Source organism: Labrus mixtus, chromosome 1 (assembly GCF_963584025.1).
Source record: "Labrus mixtus chromosome 1, fLabMix1.1, whole genome shotgun sequence".
Lineage (NCBI taxonomy): Eukaryota > Metazoa > Chordata > Actinopteri > Labriformes > Labridae > Labrus > Labrus mixtus.
In genome coordinates, this window is record NC_083612.1 from 15,038,691 (window position 1) to 15,058,354 (window position 19,664).

At 40.8% G+C, this 19,664-nt stretch overlaps 1 protein-coding gene across 3 annotated transcripts in view; it reads left to right on the forward strand.

The window, feature by feature from the left end:
- The first annotated feature begins 3,266 nt into the window (after positions 1-3,266).
- The window catches only part of pde8a (phosphodiesterase 8A), a 46,702-nt gene continuing 30,304 nt past the window's right edge, over positions 3,267-19,664 (forward strand). Inside the window, exons 1-2 of one of the 3 annotated variants that reach the window (XM_061034670.1) lie at positions 15,246-15,488; positions 15,622-15,668. In XM_061034670.1, coding sequence (XP_060890653.1) covers positions 15,654-15,668 — 15 coding nt within the window. In that variant the 5' untranslated portion in view covers positions 15,246-15,488; positions 15,622-15,653. Of the gene's footprint in view, positions 4,878-15,245; positions 15,489-15,556; positions 15,669-19,664 lie in introns of those variants that run through there. The other 2 variants (XM_061034656.1, XM_061034662.1) reach the window with 2 other exon arrangements.

Genomic DNA, 19,664 nt, shown 5'->3' on the forward strand with positions numbered 1-19,664 from the left:
ACACACGGCAATAGAAAAAATAATTAAACATTTGACACTGCAACACTCAACATACAGTATAGAGCAGACAGAACAAGCTGTAGTAAACCAAACATCAGAAAAACATTACAAGTTGACTAAGTTAAACAATACGGCAGCATGGAGTAAAACAATGATAAATGACAGAAGAACAAAGAAGTCAACAGTGAAGACAGTAAAGTCATCCCCCACCAATAATGCAGCCGGTGTCAGTGAAACATTATAAAGAATTGAGCATGACCTGTCAGCAGATTCATACGTGCTGTCACTTCTCGGTCATAGATTCATTTATCACTCTCAGTAGTGTTGAACTTGTTTGTTTTTGTTCCATAAAGTGATAAAGCATTTGAGGCCGTGATTTACAGTCAAGTGTCATGCCCTGCTTAAAGCAACTTAGCCACACCATCTTATGATTCGTTGCCTAAAGCTGTAAAAAAATAAAAGAGGGATCATTATTGACACTATCACTGTTAATGGTGTGGTTTGGTGAATGGTTGCTAGTATTGCAAAAAGCCAATTCTCACAAAGCCAATGGCTCCCTAAGGCAAGACTAGACTAGTACTGTTGGACATGTGTTAAAGGGGATTTCCACCAATACAAAAACAAGATGATGAGTCACAGAACGTACAGTGATGACATTTGTTGGTCTTGAAAAAAACAACAACCTTAATAACATTATTCTGTCTATGTGAAGCGGGCCACAAAGACTAGAAGTTCGAAGAGTCCATGGCTCTCTCCAGGCCTCGCGTTGAATACAGACGAGTGTTTTGCACTTTGTTTCATTATGAGAAATCTAAAGGACTTGTGCAGCATTAGACCTGTAGTTTGCATTTTTCTAGCTCCATATCTTTTACTTTTAGTAATTCCTTTTCCTTCCTGTCTCTTGCAGGTCCATCATGTATGGGATTGCAATGTTGAATTGTTTGATTATCTCTTGTGATAGCCCCCAAACAAGCAGCATCCTGTTGCACATTATTGCAATCTGATGTAGGGCTCGACCTACATGGGTTTAACTGCACATGCATCACCACTTTACTCTCTGCAGCGTGGTAATGCTTTCTTTAAAACTAATAGCACATTCTGCTGGTGACAGCCGGAAAGAGAACTGCTGTAATACAATAAAACTCAAATGAAATGCTATTTGACTAGTAAATAAATCTAGTAATATTGACACATAGCGGAGATAAAATAAGCCAATACAGATAGTCACTGGATAAGTTACTGTTACAGTTACTGCTCGCATCAAATTTAAAACTCTGCTGCTCGCTTACAAAACAGCGACAAAAACGGCTCCTCCTTACTTTAACTCTCTCATCCAGGTCTGCACTCCCTCCCGCCCACTACACTCTGCCAATGAAAGGCGTCTGATCCAACCTTCACAACAGGGTCCTAAGTCTCTGACTAGACTCTTCTCCTCTGTCCCCCCCCCCCCCCCCCCCCCCCCCGGTGGTGGAATGAACTTCCAAACTCCATTGGATCTGCAGAGTCCCTCTGCACCTTTAAGAAAAAGCTAAAGACCCAGCTCTTTCATGAATACCTACTAACTTAATGATGATGGTCCTGATATTATTGATGATGATGATGGTTGTGATGATGGTTTTTGTTTGATAACAGCGACTTATAAGATGGTTTCTATACTGATTAGAGCTCTCAAGAAAAGCTGTCAATGTTGTGCTTTGCCTCTGTGCAATGCCTGTCAGCACCTGTGTGTCCAATCGGACTCAAAGCTGATCGTTTGCTCTTACTGACATTGTTCCCCTTTTTTCTAGATCCTTGCTTGTGTCGTACTTACTCTCTGATGTACGTCGCTTTGGATAAAAGCATCTGCTGAGTGAAATGTAGAATTGTAGAATTGTAGGATAAGCTATCGCCCAATATTTTCGTCTGGTCGATTAATCGGTCAAGCTCTGATGCATGTCAAAGCATCACATTACTGTAACTTTCTCAGGATTTATACAGAATATGATTCCATAAACCTATAGCTACTAAGACTACTAATTTCTTGATCCCTTATAGAAACAGAGTTCTATAACACACCACGTCAGATGACAGATGTTGTGTGTTTGTGACGCCCTCACCACTCAAAGACTTTATAGTAAATCTGTCTGACCCACATTATGGGCTGACATCATCTGTTACTGGGGTTTGTTACCTGATGAGTTAAATGTTGTAAAAGCTGACAATATTACAATGTTAACTAGTCTATAAAGATAGAAAAAAAAATACAACTTTTTCAGTTTAGAGAAATATATGAAGTTATTTAGTTATACGATTCTGCAAAACAAATGCAATTGAGAATGGAGTGAATGTAGTATTTTTAATAAGCTGGGACCTGAAAGTCAGTTTTTTCAAACAGTAAATGTCAACATAAAAAATAATACAGAAAGGTAGCAGACTGACGTGTCAAATCAACCCATAATAAAAACAACAAAAGAGAAATAGAAACTAAATGATATGTACAGTAAAGTGGGTTATGATGAGGCTGTTTTTAGTGGGTCGCAAAGGTGAGCCTGGGAAAAAAATGGTGTCAAAAAAAAACTTCTTTTTAAATATGTTTGGTTGTTTCATTTCTTTATTCTGTCACATTTCTTTACGGTCTGATTGGTTGAAAAAAATAGACTATCAGAAACGTGGGTCCTGATTTTTCATGAAGGAGTTGGTGTTGGGTGCTGAGGCTGTAACAGTAAAGAACTACAAGTCAGCCAGACATCCAAGTAACCTATTGCAAATATATTGAGAGTTAACAATGTGGTTAACTGGGCTATCATACTAAACCAGATAAGGAATACGCCAGTATTTAATAGCCCAGCCTATATTTGCTCACCCTTTCACACCCCTTTCACCCTAACCCTGTCATTCACAAAGGTCTCTTCTAACGCCCCCAAAAAACTTGAGGCTTCAAAAGCAGGTCATGCAGAACCGTGCTTGATGACACAATTAGACCCTACCTATTGAACACGTTTTTTAAAGTTCACCATTCCTTAACATAAGCCTAAAATGTATCCCATAGGTTACCAAATTCATATCTTAAAGCATTCAGAGTCGTGATAAACTCTAGCCCGGTTTCCATGTACTTTGTGCGGAAACATTCAGACAGAGAGGCTGCAGCTCGGCTCCGAGCTCCTCCGTCAGAGCTCCCTCTTCCTGCTTTCAAAGTTCCCACGTTTATCGGAGGACCACCCAGCGGCGCAGAGCACGACGCCGATTAGCTGCGCCGAGCTCATTTGCATTAACGTCAGTAAAGGCTGTAGGTCAATCCTTGCGGGTGCTTTTATTGGATGTGCCGCTGTCAAGCAGTGCTGAAGAATTGGAAGGGCAAACGCCAGAAAAGGCAGAGAAAAGACAAACATAAAATAAGCATTATGTAGCTCTAGTCTGCTCTACCTCCGCTCGCGTCAACCGTGGACGATCCTGCCGCCCCTGATTTCAGATCTGAAACTTGTGGACACGGAGCGGTCTTGTTTCTTTTCTTTTTTTTTCTTCTTCTTTTTTTTTTTTTTTAAAAGATTTTTTTCCTCCGTGTGTCTCGCTCTCTCTCTGAAGCGATTGCATTCTCCAGAGGTGGTACCTCCACAGATTACAATCTGACAGCCTCGACATCCTTTTTTTTTTTTTTTTTTCTCCGTGCCACAGAATGAGAGAAAAATCTCGCGGATCCTGGTAAGGCTGTAACCAATTGCACCCGGGTTTGGACCTCTACAGCAGGCGGATCATCCTCAGCTGGGCAGCGGATGCCTGAATGGAGAATAGGCTGCAAGGCATCCACCAAGATTCCCTCGCTCTCTAAATCTGTGATAAATGGAGTATTCTGCCGGACTACATGGCATTATGTTTGACGGAGGGTGTTTGACATCGGAGCGAGTGTCCAGAATAACAGTCTGCAGTGTGAATATTTCAGCCTGTTGATGATGAACTGCTCAGGACTGGAGCAAAGTGTCGTGAGAACCGGTTTATGGCCCGTGTCTTGAGCTGGAGTGGCCAACCGGATTGTTCAACAGGGAGAGAGAGAAAACAAAAAGCATCATTTTTGATGGCTCCGGGGTGGGGGAGGAAGAATATACATGAAACCCTGGACACAACAAATGGATAAAACTATTGCATGAAGCAGGCAGAGGAGGGGGGGAAAGACTGCGTGGATTTGTGTGTGTGTGTGCGCGCGCGTGTGTGTGCGTGCGTGCGTGTTTGTGTGTGTGTGTGTGTATGTGTGTGTGTGTGTGTGTGTGTGTCTTTCTTTCAGGCCTACTTGATAACAGTGAAGTTGTGAGGAGAAATGAGAAAATGGTGATGTGGTACGAAGAAGGCTTGAAGAGGAGCCGGAGTGTGGGATAAAACCGTCTGCTGAAGACCAACGGGATCCAAGTTTTCGAGGATAAGACAGCTGCTTTGATTAAAACATCTCCAATTAAGTTCATGTGAAAAAAAAAAGCAGAGGGAGGAAATCAGCTTCCTGGTCAGGGGGGTGGGGGGGTGGGGGATAGAAAGATATATTATTCATGCCTTGTGTCAGAGGAACTGGAGGACTGGCTTTGCTGTGGCCTAGATGATACATACATATGTATTTATATATATATTTAAAAACATGAAACCCTGAGGAGGAAGAGTGAACCTTTGAAACACTACAAAAGAGGACGAATTACACTCTGGTAGCCTCAAAGTAGAGCACTTGCGCAAAAAAAAAAAGGAAGAAGGCTGAAGTGGGCTGAAGCATGGGCTGTGCTTCAAGTATTCATATCTCTGATAGGGTGGTCTACCACAGTGGAAAAGAGTCCGAGGATTCCCACTCACCCCAGCAGACTAATACCACTCAGCATCAAGGAAATCCTGCCTCGGGACTACCCCTAAAACCCCCGAGCTGCAAGGTGAGGGAACACACACACTCACACACACTTACATTTACAGAGACACAAGAACAAACTGTGAGTGTGTTACATAAAGTTTTTTTTTTTTTTTTTTTTTTTTTTGCATTAGGCCTTTTCTCCATATATAACACAACTGTATATTTCCTCAAAGAAGTATTTTTAGTACAACCATCTGCATAAAACTTGATGTTTGATATCGACATTATAGAGAAAACATAAATAGATTCCAACGAAGACAAAAAGCAAAAACCACTATATCTCTAAGTACAGGCCCAGCCTCTCTTTTGTAGTTTTTCTCTGAATACCGTGCTTGACAGTCCAACTTTTGCTTTTTTAGAAATAAGAGAAACTAGGCCATGATTCACACACTCAGTGAAAAGTCACAGGGTCACAGGCCTCCGCACTAACCTGCAGTATTGTTCTCTTTTGTAGTTTTGAAGTAACAGTGGATAGAGCAAACATTTGCCTCAGTCTTCAGTTGCTCCACGTGTATTTTGTTCTTTATAGAACAGAAATCTAAGCGTGAAGCTCTGACGTCTGTTGCCAAACACGTTTCCTATTCAGTTGACAGGCTTTGGCCTCTGCTTCACCTTTCTGCCCAGTTGTAACTCTCCGTGATTTGTCCTCTCTTTCATAAAGTTGGACAGTCATTCACAGAAACGTTTAAATCAGAGTGTGACAGGCATATCTGAAAGGGGAATGAGTTGTTACTGAGAAAGATTGAATGACAAAATAGCAAATAGTTTGCCAGCGGGTCGTTACATCATCGCAAAAAAAATAACAGTCCCATTTGTGTATTGGCCCACAAATAATTACACTAACAGAGGATAACAAAATGTGGCGCGCCTGCTTGAACTAGATAGGTGTTTCTAATCAAGATGATGATTCTTGGTATTACTTGGCATTTATGCATTGTGTAAGAGGTTGAATAAGCACAAAAGTACAACCTATCAGTTTATTTAAATCAGCCGTTTGGAAGTGAGGAGAAAAAAAAGGACCCGGCTTTCATGTGTGCATCCAAAATGTTTTATTGCATTTGTAGAAATAATGTAGAAGTATTGAGCAGTGGTGTATTTGTAATGTATGCAAGTGAAGCTCGTACTGTCATGTTGACATGTGCATCTGCAGGCGTGTGCAAACACAAGGCATCAGTGCAAAAAAAAAGAAAGCGTGAAGCTGTGAATTTAATAGTGCGTCTGTGTTTTTCTTTTTTTCCTGAGTATGTGTGCGTTTGTGTGACAGACCGCAGGCTATTTGAGGGGCCTCTGTCAAGCTGAATTTTGTGGCCAAATGTCAGTGCGGGATGCAGTGAGAAGTCAGTGTGACAGATGCCCCCATGTCAAGACGCCCACTGTGCCTTTGATTGAATTAGTCCCCTGATTGAGTTAGACTAATGGTATACAAATCTCCTTCAGCTGGAAATGGTTAATCCTCGCTATGGAAGGTGTCATCCTTAATGTCCTTTTGCGGTTGGCCCCAGTGAGTGCCAGAGGTTTCATTTTTAATGTATAGAAAGTAAGTTATAGTGGCACTCGTAGAAAAATGTACGTGATCTCTCCTCCATGTTGCATTCAGGGGTCAGGGACAGATCCCTACGCTGCATGTTGAAGCTCTTTTGATTTTCTTCTCTTTCTTTTTAAAAGATCAATAACTGCCCTTTGTGTTTGCGCACCGACTGGATCTAATAAGGCCTTTTGCAGTTTTGCATTTCATCTGGAATATATTTGGGAGTGGAAACTTTCAGGAGATGTCAACTTCTTTATTTATTTTTTTAAAAAGTAGAGCCTTACCAGAACCTTGCGCATTTCTATAAAGCAGACCTGGAAGAAAAAAAGTCAAATTATCCTTTTTGTTTATGGACAGAAACTTAATATGCAACTTTTTTTTTGATAAACATTTTAATTTTTCACACAATAATGCCAAACAGTCTCTGCTTCCAGCTTCTCAAACCCAAAGATGTGTTGCTTTTCTTTGTCTTGTGTTGTTGTAAACGGAACGACTTTGGGTGTGTACTGTTAGTCAGACAAAATAAACTATTCACATATGGCTTTGGGAAATTGTGTGATTGAAAAATTGAGTTTGCACTATTTTTAGACCGACTGATGAGGGAAGTATTGGGAGACTTATCAATAATGAAAATAATTAATTGCAGCCCTAGCACAACCTGCACTGTATGAGTTGGTGTATCTAATTATTACATTTCCAGTCATTAGGATCTGTGTGTGTGTTGTGATCCTGCAGGGTGCACACACACACACACACACACACACATTCATTCACATCCACAGACAGCTGCCGTTAGACACAGTGAAGTGCACAGGTTTAGTGTTTTGCCAAAGTGCCTTGAACAAAATGTAGAAAACAGCTTCTTTTTTTTTTACATTTCCTTTACACTAAGAGAGACAGAGGCAGAGAGGGGAGGACTGTGTATATGCAGTTGTCTGCAGTGTGAGAAACATTGAATAGAAGTTTGGGAGTGTGATGTGGGTCTTTGTCAAGGCTGTGTTACCATCTGGGCTGCTCCGTCGATGATAAGGCTCAAGTACAAGGTCTTGTGATAGTGGACATTTAGTGTGTGTGTGTGTGTGTGTGTGTGTGTGGCCAAACAGACAGAGAGAGACCTCAGCCAAACACAACACCATTTATCTGGCCTTGACTCTTTCAGTCTGCTTCACCTTCTACTCAAGGAAATCAAGTAGCTCTCCCCTCCCTCAATATGAACGTAGAATCAGTTTTAAGCTTTACCCCTTGATAGAAATGGAAAAGGGCAATAAAAGGTGCAAAGCTCATAAGTATCTTGAGAGTAAAACACTCTGATTCCAGCCTCTGCATGCATTAACATAAGTGGTGGAATCACTCAGCCGCACCTCAGACTTCCCCCATTAAAACCCTCCCATCCTTAGCAGTGACTCGGCACACGAAGTTGCTTTTCCAAACTAACGCTTGAATGTTTGCTTGACTCGCGGAACTTTAAAAGTCCCCGCACTAAACGCCTCACGTGATGCATGAGACTTTTAAAGAGTGTGAAGTTAAATATGATACACCGGTGACCTAAGCAGCCTCTCTCCATTTGTCCGATTTCACTCTCACTGTTTTTGTGTGTCCTCACTGGACAGCGGTGAGTGTGTGTGTGTTTAGTCTAAGTCTCAAGTCATTGGGTAATTTATTCCAGAGGAGGGCAAAGGCTCGGCATGGTGATGAATTAATCCACTGTGCTTTTTCTGCCGGCTGAGAGGAGTCAGACTGATATTGGTTCTTTTTCTGTCTCTTTCTCTCTTTCGCTTTCTTTCATGTGGAGATCAAACTTTCTCTGCTCTCCCTCTTTTTTTTTGCCCCATTGCTCTAAAAAAAAAAAAAAAAAAATCTGTTTTATTTTACTCACATAACCACCATTTTTAAAACATTTGAGAGCCTCCATCTGACTGCTTTTTAAAAAAAAGTCACAGTGACATTTATGATTTAACGTACAGTAGGAGCGGTCTCCAATAGAAATGCTGACGTTCCTCTGACTTCAATGGCCCTGCTGTTGTCTTTGTCTTGACAGCTGCTGATTGGATCGAGTGCCGGACTCTGCTTATCTGTGTCTATCAAGGATGTCATGTGTATATGTACAATAGGCTTTTATAGCTCAGAGCATGGCACTAACTCCTGGCACGCTGCCACCGTTAGCAGTTTTCCTCCCACAGAGCAGAAGTTGTGGTGCTCTACAGACAGAAACATCAACACAAATCCCACATGTATGTCTCAGAAACAGTTTATTATTTTGGTTTTATGCTTATCTTTATCTTAAAGAGTTCAATGAGAAGTAACATTCTACTTTAATGCGTAAACTAAATATGTAACCAGAGTTAGCATAACGAAGGAATGTTTTGCTATTGGGGGCTACTTTTATTTGTAAACTTATAAAACGAACCGTTCCTAAATCGTGAATTCCCTCTAATATCAGATGACTACATGATCATCGGTTTTCTGTTTCTGGATCTTGACAGACTAATTGTTTTGCTGTTTTATCAAGTGTAACTATTTATCGTTCTATTCATTTATTTCATTTTTTTTTTCTATATTTAATCTCTTTAAATTAGCAATATGTAACTCTGCCATGTAGCCTTTTAAATGGGTACTCCAGTCTTAATTCAAAAATTTTGAGGAGAGCTGTCTCCTCGTGCCCCCTCCTGCCTAGAGTCCATGTGCACGCTGGTTGCCATGTCGCAGACACCGAAGCTTCAGTGTTTAGCCAGCTCTGCATTGGTCTTCATACCTTTTGTGCTCTAACCTCTTAATCATTTTTCAAAAGCATCTCCAATATTTATCATAGTTTTGCCACGTTTCTGGTCGTGGAGCTTATTAGAAAAATACGGAGGCTTCTTAGGGGTAGTACCAGTTAAATTTTAGCCAGTTCACTTGCCCGCTTCCATCACTGTAACCCCTGTTGGTTAGCCGTACTAACTGGTCTCATATCTGGCAAACCGAGGGGCGTCCAATTAAATCGGCCGTGTGGGGGTGCCTTAAAACCGCCTACCCTCTCTTGTCCAAACAAATACGGACCATTTCTGACCTTAATCGAAACTAAGAAGGAGGACATTCTGGCCAAATTTGACATGTTTACAGCCCAATATTAGGGCTAAAATATATATTCATACATTTGCACAATTGGGGGAGTGACTGATTTAACTGACAAGCGAGTGCATTGTAGCTGTTTGACAGGAGTCTTAAGGCCCGCCTTTACTCCACCCCTTTGCCTTTTTACCACATTTATCAAAAGTTAGGTAGTGATAGCATTTTCATAAGGTGACGTCCATCATTTGGCTTCAGAAACCAATGGGTGACATCACTGGGACTATGTCCATGTTGTATACAGTCTATAGGTCCTTGTATGAACAAGTAGCATAAAAATCAGTTTCCATTTGTTGAATTATTCAGGTTAGTTATCTGCAGCAAGTGGCTGAAATTGTGATAGGAGATAAAAAAAAACAAAGAACTTGAAATGTCAAAGTTTTGTATGTGTTACATCAACAAGAGGAAATGTGTTAATAAGTAAGCTGTATAGGAGCTAGTAAGCAAATTTTGTTACCTTTACATAGAGCCAGGTTAGTTATAAACAAAACTAAGCGGACCAACGGCAGCTCTAACTTTCTATTTAACAAACAGACATTACAGTGCCATCAATCCTCTGAAGCAGCTGCAGACATTGATAAAGAACATTGCTAAAAATGTGTAACTATTCCGTTAAGACTGAAACATTTTGTCCGTCAAATCTTTAACATTCACTGACATCAAAGAAAACGTCTTGACAAGCTTTAAAATATGACTTAAGCTGTTCATTATGTTTTATCTAAACAAAACGTCATCTGCAGTGTGACAGTGTTTTCCTTCCTGTCTGGAGTGTCTGCAGGGGCAGAAGGGTGGGGTAATTATTTTTGTTGCTTTGTCATTTATCTCCACTAGAACTTGAGCAGAAGGAGTTTAAAGGAAGCAAGATGGGGCGTATGGAGCGCCCACCGTCCAGTGATTGATGCCATGTGTTACAACTTTATTTATACGTTTTATTTCCTGTAACTGATCTATTCCTGAGCATCAAGCAGCTCGGAAACTTGATATAATGACACCAAAGTCTACTCCTGACGAAGCAGTGTGCGTTGATCCTGTGTAGAAATCAAATTAGGATGACATAATAAATGCCTTTGTCACCCTGAGTGTAGATACAGTGAGTCTCTTATTGCTAGAGAGCGTGCTCGCTGATGAGGTGTCAATAGGGTGCATGTACTTGCCTGACACAGAACCTCCTTTTGTTTTCAAAATAGTCTTAACAAATAAGGCCACATTCAAGGCTAGTTCTGCTCCCCCTCCAGGTTAAGAATTTTGTATCATAAGGTCAGCATGTGATAGTTTCATGAGATTATGGAAACGGTATTCTTCACAAACAAGGCGCTGCAAGTGTTTACTTTGTAGCCGTGTTCTCTGTTCTCTCTCAGAAGCTCACAGGAATGTAGATGTGAGTGGGCTCGGGTCCACTGGTGGCCTTTTTAAGCTCCTCCTCGGCTGTGTCTCTCCCAATTTACAGGGCGTTGTAAGCTCTGAACATCTGCAGGTGTCTCCATGTCATGCTACCATGTTTCATATGTGGATTATTGCTAAGTGCATTCAGACTTTTAGGGCCAATTTACCTAGAGACTGATGTGGACAATGAGGGGATCTTTCAGAGAAGTCATTTGGCTATTAAATCGTAATGCAAAATTCTCTAGTATTGCTAGTAAACTAACCTGTGTAATAAATAAATCAGTCAGTCAATTCCCAAAGGGCATTTGGTTGTGCAGAAACGGGACTGAAACCCAAGATAGAAAACAACACACACAAACCGCAAAATATATAAATACAAAATGATGTATGCAAAGACAGATAGGACAGTTTCATAACAGTTCAGAATTATCATAAACATGTTGAATTTGTGTGCTCATGCAACCTTTTTTATGAGAGATGGCTGAAAGAATAAAAAAATCCTCATTCAAGTCTGACTTTTTGGCTAATGAGTATTAAAGAAACATTTTAGCTGTAAAGTTTTCTTGTGACGTTTCACTTTTATTGTCACTTGTTGTGACACACATTGCCTGTCTAAAAACTGCTACAACTGGGCACCTCTCATCCCAGAGACGAACAAATATGTGTGGTAAATAGTCAATAATCTGACACAACACAACATACAAGATAGACACTGGATGTCAACACTGACATGAATAGAAATGATTTTCTGATTCGATGTCTACCGAACCAAAGAGACTCAGACTAAAACTTTTTTGAGTCCAGAAGGCATTCATTTCATTGCACTATTGTTTTGTATCTAACATTGATCACAATGTTGAAGTATTCTTGCTCGGACTTCTGAGAGAAAGTCAAAAACTATAAAATGCTTTGACTTTTGAATGTTTTCAATTTTTTTTTTGAACGTTTTTCCATTTGTCTGTTCAATTTCAGTGATTTATTTGTCTTTATTCTTTGACTGCCTCTTAAAACATTCAGGTCTGTTTATTCGGTTGTTAGCATCATACGTTTTTACTTCTTAAGATGTCATGTGAATGCCCCCTCAGATCATACAGTGATGTCATGTGCATACCCTCTTTGGGATCACGAAAGGTCTGTATCCCACACTTGGTGGTTTTGAAAAGTACGGCATGTACACACCATCATTGTTCCTCCAGAGGAAGAGTTCATCTGAGAGTCATCTCTCTGGCATAGTGTCACAGTGTCCATAGGCGTGTGCTTAATCTCCCCTGGAAAGGAGCCGTATGTGGTGATTTTGCTGCTCTAAACATGTATAACACAGCATGCTAACAATGCTAACAGCCGCGTTAACAGCATCTGTTTACTGGAGTACTTTGGCCATTTCCATGCTCCATCACACCACTCTTCTTGTAGCCAGAATAAACCAAAGAAAGGTCTGTGTTCAGCACAGTTTGCTTAAATATTCATCCTTTGGGCATGGTTTACAAAAAGCAGCAGTAGATTTAGTTATGAATGGTTTAGTTATAAACCGGATGGGTCTTTGCTGCAAAATTTGGCAGCTGATCTGAAAATATGCTCGAATCGAACTGCTTTGGAGGCTTTGACTTAATTCAGCTTCCTTTCTTCACTAAAGAAGCGCTGCGCAGACAAGAGCCTCGCAGGAGTTAAGTGAACAGGTCTGCAGCTTATTGGCTGAGTAGTAAACATGCAACTTACTCATTCACCTGCTGAACAGCACAATAAGCCAGCCGCGCTTCTCTCCTCCCTCATTTTAATGGACCGGCTATGACGCAAAACTCTCTGGAGTGTGCCCTGCCTTTCGCTCTGAAGATAGACTGTACTCTCTCCGTTGATATATCCCTCACAGTTTTTTTTACGGGGCAGAGCACAAATGGTGCTCATTGTTTCTGCGGTGTGTGTGTGTGGTTGAAAGGACACATTTTAGTCCAAAACTGAACTTACGAGTTGGGCTTGGTCGGATCAGTCTCCCTTCTCGAAAAATAAATTCTGAGTTTTGCGAGCTTGATGTTATCCCCTGCAAAAATCCAGGCTCAATATTATGCAAAATGTACATACCTGACACCGAACAGTAATATCAAAATCCGTTTAAGCGTGATATGCAAATCATTTGGGCAGAAAGGGGAAGTGAGCCTGCGTTATTCTGCTTAGTAATAAATGACTAAAGCTTCTCTTAGGAAAATTCAACACTAAATGTATATCTACAAAAAGGCCTGTAAGATATTTTGCTGATTTTATAAAGTTAATCTGACAGTTCTATTTTGATGTTTCTACACACGCTGAAACTCCTGACAATATCCGGAGCTTTTTGGGGCGAGCTGCACGTGTGAACTTAGAAGGCTGAATTGTTTCATCCTGGCCCTTTTTCCTGCCAGCCCTCCAGTAAAGTGTCTGCTAGTCGGCTTGACCCGATGTGTAAACGCCGCGCGTAATATTCAGGAAAATTCAGCGCGAGAAAGCAGTGCGCTGGTGATTTTTCATCATGTGACCGGTGCTCGACTGGTGGGATCTTTATGCTCGTATAGAAGCTACTCCATACTCTTTTCTGCTCGTCAGCAGGTTTTTTTCCACTCCTTTACTAATACAGTGAATAAGTTCAGTTACAGGTAGTATTTATATAAAGGCCTATTAATGTCATTATAGTGTCACTTTGTCTGCCATCTTGGTTTTCCGTCTTTTTTTTACATGTGCTCTCTTCAAGACTCCTTTAGTCTTTAGCATGACATTATTTTCATTTTATTTCGCCATATTTTATTTATTATATTTACGAAACTTAGAGTCAAAGTCCTGTCTTTCCTTTTTTTTTTTTGACAGACACTTCAGATTCATTATAGAAACCACTTTATTGGCCAAGTTTATTTACACATATAAATGATAAGAATACATTTTCAGAATGGCTTGTTCCCCTTCTACCCTGTTCCACTGGCCTGATGCATTTATTCTGCTGTTTCACAGTCACGTCAGAGCATTCAGCCTTTACAAGTGGTGTGACAAGGGGAGTAACAAACTCAGACGTCACTTCGGAGAGCAGGAAATGACTTACTGTAATGGAAACTATGAGAGCACTTACCACATTAAAAATAATTGTCATACACACAATTGAAGCAATAAAAGACAACGAAAGACATATCATTATGTTCGAGCAATGAATCTAAAGTTTCGACATTCCTGTGCGCCCGTCCAAAAGCAACAGTGGTTCTATTGTACCTGTCACACCTGCCTGAGTACATTCCTCCCACATCGTCTGTTTGAAGCATGTGTCACTGTGTGAGCTGGGACACCAGAAGAGTCAGCGGTGTCTTCATGAAGTATATGTCTGAACACATACAAGTCATGTAGTTGATTAATTCCTATATGCTAATGTCTATATAGCTTCATTTAATATATCAGGTCTCTTTCCACTTAATCTTTCTCTTCTATATAAATAGTCAATGTGACGCTCTGGATTAAGCTTTGTCAGAAAATGTGTTTTTGCGTTGTATATTTTATATTTGAGTGCTTTTATATTTTATTATATTGTAAAGGATCTGCTGACAGGTTGTCGGTCAATCCTTAAAAATCAAATTAGCTGAAGAGTTTTAAAACAACGTCCCCCTTTTTCTGACTGAATCATAATACTCAATTTAAACATCAATGTTGTAATGAAGGCAGAAAGAGGCAAAAGGATTTACATCTTATAAGGAATAAATACCTGTTCAGGGAAAAGTGATCACTGCTGAATACTTGAGGTGGAATTTGAAATACTCCTGAATTTACATCTTAGCAACACGTGTTTAGAATATATTCTGAAAACTGTTTTTTATCTTATATGATGTTTGAATTTTGCTGTGCAATGTTGAAATAAAGATCATTGGAAATCTTTGTTTATCTGTTAGGATCCTCATTACCCGAGAGCTCAGCTGTTATTCCTTGGGTCCAAATGAACTTCTCGTATTGAAATAGTTAAATTCTAATCATATTAGAACAAGCCAGTGCAATAAGTTCAGTGGTTGGCTATTTCAATTGTTTTCATTATGAAATGTGGATTACACAGTGGGGTGTTTAGTTGCTTTATAATTCTGACTGAAAGTTACTGTCAGCCTGGTGTAACTTGTATTGTACTGTGACCGTTCATTTTCCTTTTTTTTTTTTACCTAAAATATATATTTATTAATACTGCAGCAACATATCAGGTCTTCATGTTTACATCTGTTTAGCAGCTTTCATGAATGTGTGTTGGCGTGTAGTCAACAAATCCCCCTCATTCAGTTTGTGTGTGTGGGTGGGTGTGTGTGTGTGTATGTGTTGTGAAATCAAGGACAGTTTATGTGCCAAGCCTGTTGCTCCAGCTCGTGTCACTCACTGATCCCTCATGCAACGGTGACATCAGTGCTCCTGTTTTAGCAGGTGAAGAGGAGGGGGAGTCCGCGGGTGATTATCTAATGCCCTCACCGATCTGAAGAGCCTTGAGGAAACGCTTCTGATATTTTCAAAAACATCTTATAGCTGCACCATAGAGGTGGAGCCACGCAGGGCTGCAGATAGAGCGGGGCTGAGGTGGCCGACATGGGCGTATTGCTAATTCTAATCCTCTCTTTAGGCCACAGGGCCACTGAGGTAATTAAGATTGTACAGTTTGGTATGGCAGCACATTCACTGTGGAGTAATGATCTCTTATTGAGGCCAGACGGTCTTCTAGTGTAGCTTGTGTCACTGTTTCCCCCTCTGCTTTCTTGTTGTCATGTACTAGGCTGCACCGTAAGGGAGGAGTGGCTGACTGCAATGGAAAGGTTCCCGGTAAGATTACAGTACACTGTAGAGTCACAGAGCAGTGTCCCACTTAGACTTGCCAAGCTCCTTTAGCTTGTCCTCTTGCTTTATTGGCCTCTGACCTTGCCTTGTATCAGCAAATGACAATAGACAAACTGTTAGAAAGTAGCCTGACAATTTACTAATGCTAATGCTGGAAACAGGGAAAGACAAACGTACACACATGTTTATACATTATGAGTTTATGTTGAAGAAAATCTGTTGTTTTATTTAAGATGAGTAACATAAGGCAAAGTTTAAAAAGTCCAGTGGTGGTGAAGGAGGCTGCTGGAGGCAGAGGAGGAGGAGAAGGAGGAGGTTAAAGTACGGGGTCTGCCCCAGAGCCCTGGATGGCTTAGGATTGTCCAGGTCTTATGAGGATTTCAAGGTAATCTGGATAAGGACAGAAATACCTTGAAGGTGAGCACTGGAGAAAGTGCTCTCCTTCCTCGAGGTTCTGTCTACTGTCTTTAATTAATTTACACACTGGTGGTAGATATAAAGCGTTTATTGTACACACAGTATTTTCTTTAAAGGAGTCTTACCGTCTAGTTTACACACAATATGTTTTACATGATGAACTACAAAGTCTGTCGAAAGAGATTTATTTCTGTAGTTGTGACCAGGTTGGAGGATAGTCATTTGAAGTCAGCAGCAGGCTTCATTTATTTACAGTTATATAAAGTCATACCCTTTGCCAAAAATGAGGTAACAAAATGGGGATTGAGCGTCTTGCCCTTACACTCTCAGTGTTTTATAAATTAGGAGGTCATTGTGATGTTCCTCGAGGAAATCATTTTCCATCCCCGAGCAAAGGTTTGTCTTCCTCAGAGGCTGAGCAGTGCTAACCCAACACATCCTCTTGATCTCCATTTTGTCTATGGAGGTGTACGGTTATTCCAGTCTCAACGAGCACTGCAGTAAACCTTTAATATGGCCGGGCTCCAAAAACACACAAACACACAAATTGCCGCTTATCGCTAAAGGTGCCACAGAGGAGAATTAAGTTAGAATCTTCTAGATTGTTACTTTAATGCTGTAAGAGAAATCCTGCTTTACAAAGTGGAGCTGTGGTAGCAGAGGGAAGATCCTTTTAAGCAAGAAAGTCTAAGGAAGGAGGCTGTTGCATCATGGGAGATGTAGGATCCATTGTTTTTTTTTTGTACTTGATAAAAGAGAGGATACCTTCAAACCACTAATTTTGTGGAAATGGCTGCATTAACTTTCCAGCATGCTTGGTGATGTATGGCTGCTGTTGTTGCTTCTTTTATTCTAGATTATTCTTCTGTTTGCATGTTATTGGACAGCTGAAGAGAGACAGAATATGTGGGGAGGAGAGTATGGGGTAGACATACATCAAAGGGCCGATGCGTTGACGACTTTAGCCTCTGTAGGGCCCCTGCTCTACTGACTAAGCTGAACCTGGACCTCTGTGACTTCCTTTTGGGTGCCTGTTGCTCAGAGTTAAAGAGTTAAAATGAGTGGTTTGATCCTCATGTTAATATGTCAAAGTGTCCTTTGTCGAAACAATGGAACCTCAATCAATCAATCAATCAATCATTATATGGGATAATATGCAGGAAAGATTCCTTCTTTGTATTCCTTGTGTTCCTGTTGACCACTTGCTTGGTCCGCAGAGGGGGAGGTCGGAGCAGGCTGTGCATGAATGAGGACGGCGGTGGTTGTGGGGACGACACAGTCCGATGGTGATGGCTGAGCGTCGGCTCAGCTCATCACCATCGTTGCTTTTGAAATTCCAATGTGTTCATGTGTGTGATTGATAAGTTGTTTGGTTGCCTTGCATGGCACATAATTTGTGTGAATGTGTGTACAAAAAAAGTGAACGATTGTAATGTAAAGCACTCTGAGTGATCGGAAGACTGTAGAAATGCTGTCCATTTAGTTAAAGCTCTTAAACCTGGCGCAGGGTATCACGTACCAAGGTTAGAAAGTCGGATTTCTTTCTCATATTTCTGTTGAATCCTCAAAATCAGATTATGAAGCTGAGGGTCATATTGGACTCTGAGTTTTGACACACTCCGATCTTCATAAAGGTTAGAGTTAGAAGGGAATTTGAAAAGTAAGACAAATGGAGATGCATAAAATGACTTAAGTTGGGTTGATTTGATTTAATCTATTTGCCTTAATTTGATAATCCTCAAAAACACACGCCTCAGTTTCATCTCCAGTGTTATTATGTTGTAACTTAGCTGATAGTCAGTCATGTAGATACAGCTGTATGTAGGCTATTTCCCTCCATGTTTAATAAGTGCATCTCCTGCTCTCCTTATATCCCTGTAGACCTGTGTGTGTGTGTGTGTGTGTGTGTGTGTGTGTGTGTGTGTGTGTGTGTGTGTGTGTGTGTGTGTGTGTGTGTGTGTGTGTGTGTGTGTGTGTGTGTGTGTGTGTGTGTGTGTGTGTGTGTGTGTGTGTGTGTGTGTGTGTGTGTGTGTGTGTGTGTGTGTGTGTGTGTGTGTGTGTGTGTGTGTGTGTGTGTGTGTGTGTGTGTGTGTGTGTGTGTGTGTGTGTGTGTGTGTGTGTGTTGAGCAGTCTATAACCCACTATGGGCACAGTGTATGCAATCAAGGCCATGCAGCGTCATGAGCTGAGGTAGTGCAGCATGTTCTCTGATGTCACTAATGTGTGTGTGTGTCACTCTCTATATATATACATATATACACACACACATTTTATTCAAGGCAGAAGAACAAACAAAACATACAACGTTGTATTCTGATGAATATGTCGGGTATATCTGTTTTTCTTTGTTGAACTTTAGAAAACAGACATTGAACTAGAGCAGAAATTAACATTTTATGTTCTTTTGGTGACATCTGAGGCGATGCTTACAACCATTGAGAAACAGGGACATGTCACCAAGGATGAAGTAACCTATCCTTTTTCTGCAAACTCTGTATTTTTAAACCACGTACGTCATTCGAGGGCATTTGGGACTGAATTCCAGGGCAACTTCGGTCTCCTGTGAGATACACGGTGTCTTCCCTCTTTGTGCGTGTGTGTGTGTGCATTCCTGTATGCTTGAATTTCCGTACTATCTGGTGAGGTAGGAGAGATGTCACTGCAGACAGAATAAAGGTCAGGGCGTACTCGGGGAGCGTTGCTTGCAAAACAACGAATGTGTATATCTGCACTCTTTTGCGTGACTGATTAGAAATCACAGTTTTTTTGGAGCAGGCTGTAGAGGAAGTTCACATCACAGGCTTATAATCAACAATGTGTCTGTCTCGTTGTATTGTGTATGATTGTGTTATTTTCTCAAATCTGCGGGTGTGCCACAGCTTCAGTTTTATTCCGTGAAGCATTTTGTTTAGGCTTTTTTTTTTTTTTTTTTTCATGTGAGCAGAATGTATAGCTGCTTTGCACGCTAACATGAACTCACCTGAACTGTTACATAAAATACTGTACCAGAGCGTTGGTCGGCAGCTGCTGGTTTCTGATGTCCAAACCAGAAACAAGATTTCACCCTCTGCTCTGCGATGTGAATGTGAAAGTCGAAAATCTTGATTCTCTGAAATGGGACAAAGGCCCAATCATAATCTCCAACCTGAAGCCTACCCTCATAGACTTAAAGGACGTCAGGCAGGAGTGCGAGAGAGTGTGAGTCAGTGAGGGCTTGAGATGGTAGAAAAATGAGGACAGGACACGCCATTGTGACATCACACATATCTTTGTTCAAGTGGTCATCTGTTGGTCTTTGCATTAAAAATGATTGCGTGACCTTGTCTGTGTTGTCAGTGGTTGATACAATATGAAGTCACAATTTAGCGAAAAGCTGCAGATTGTTGGTGTGTGTCTGTTTAGTCTTGGTGGAGCCCTCCTTGTAAACTGTACATGGCTGAAAAAGAATATAAACACATGACTAAATATTTTGTGTTCATTTGGCTATCATTGCTTTTTACATAGTGGACTACCTACAGAGCTAGAGACACTCATAGAATACACGGTGCCTCTGTGGATTCATGT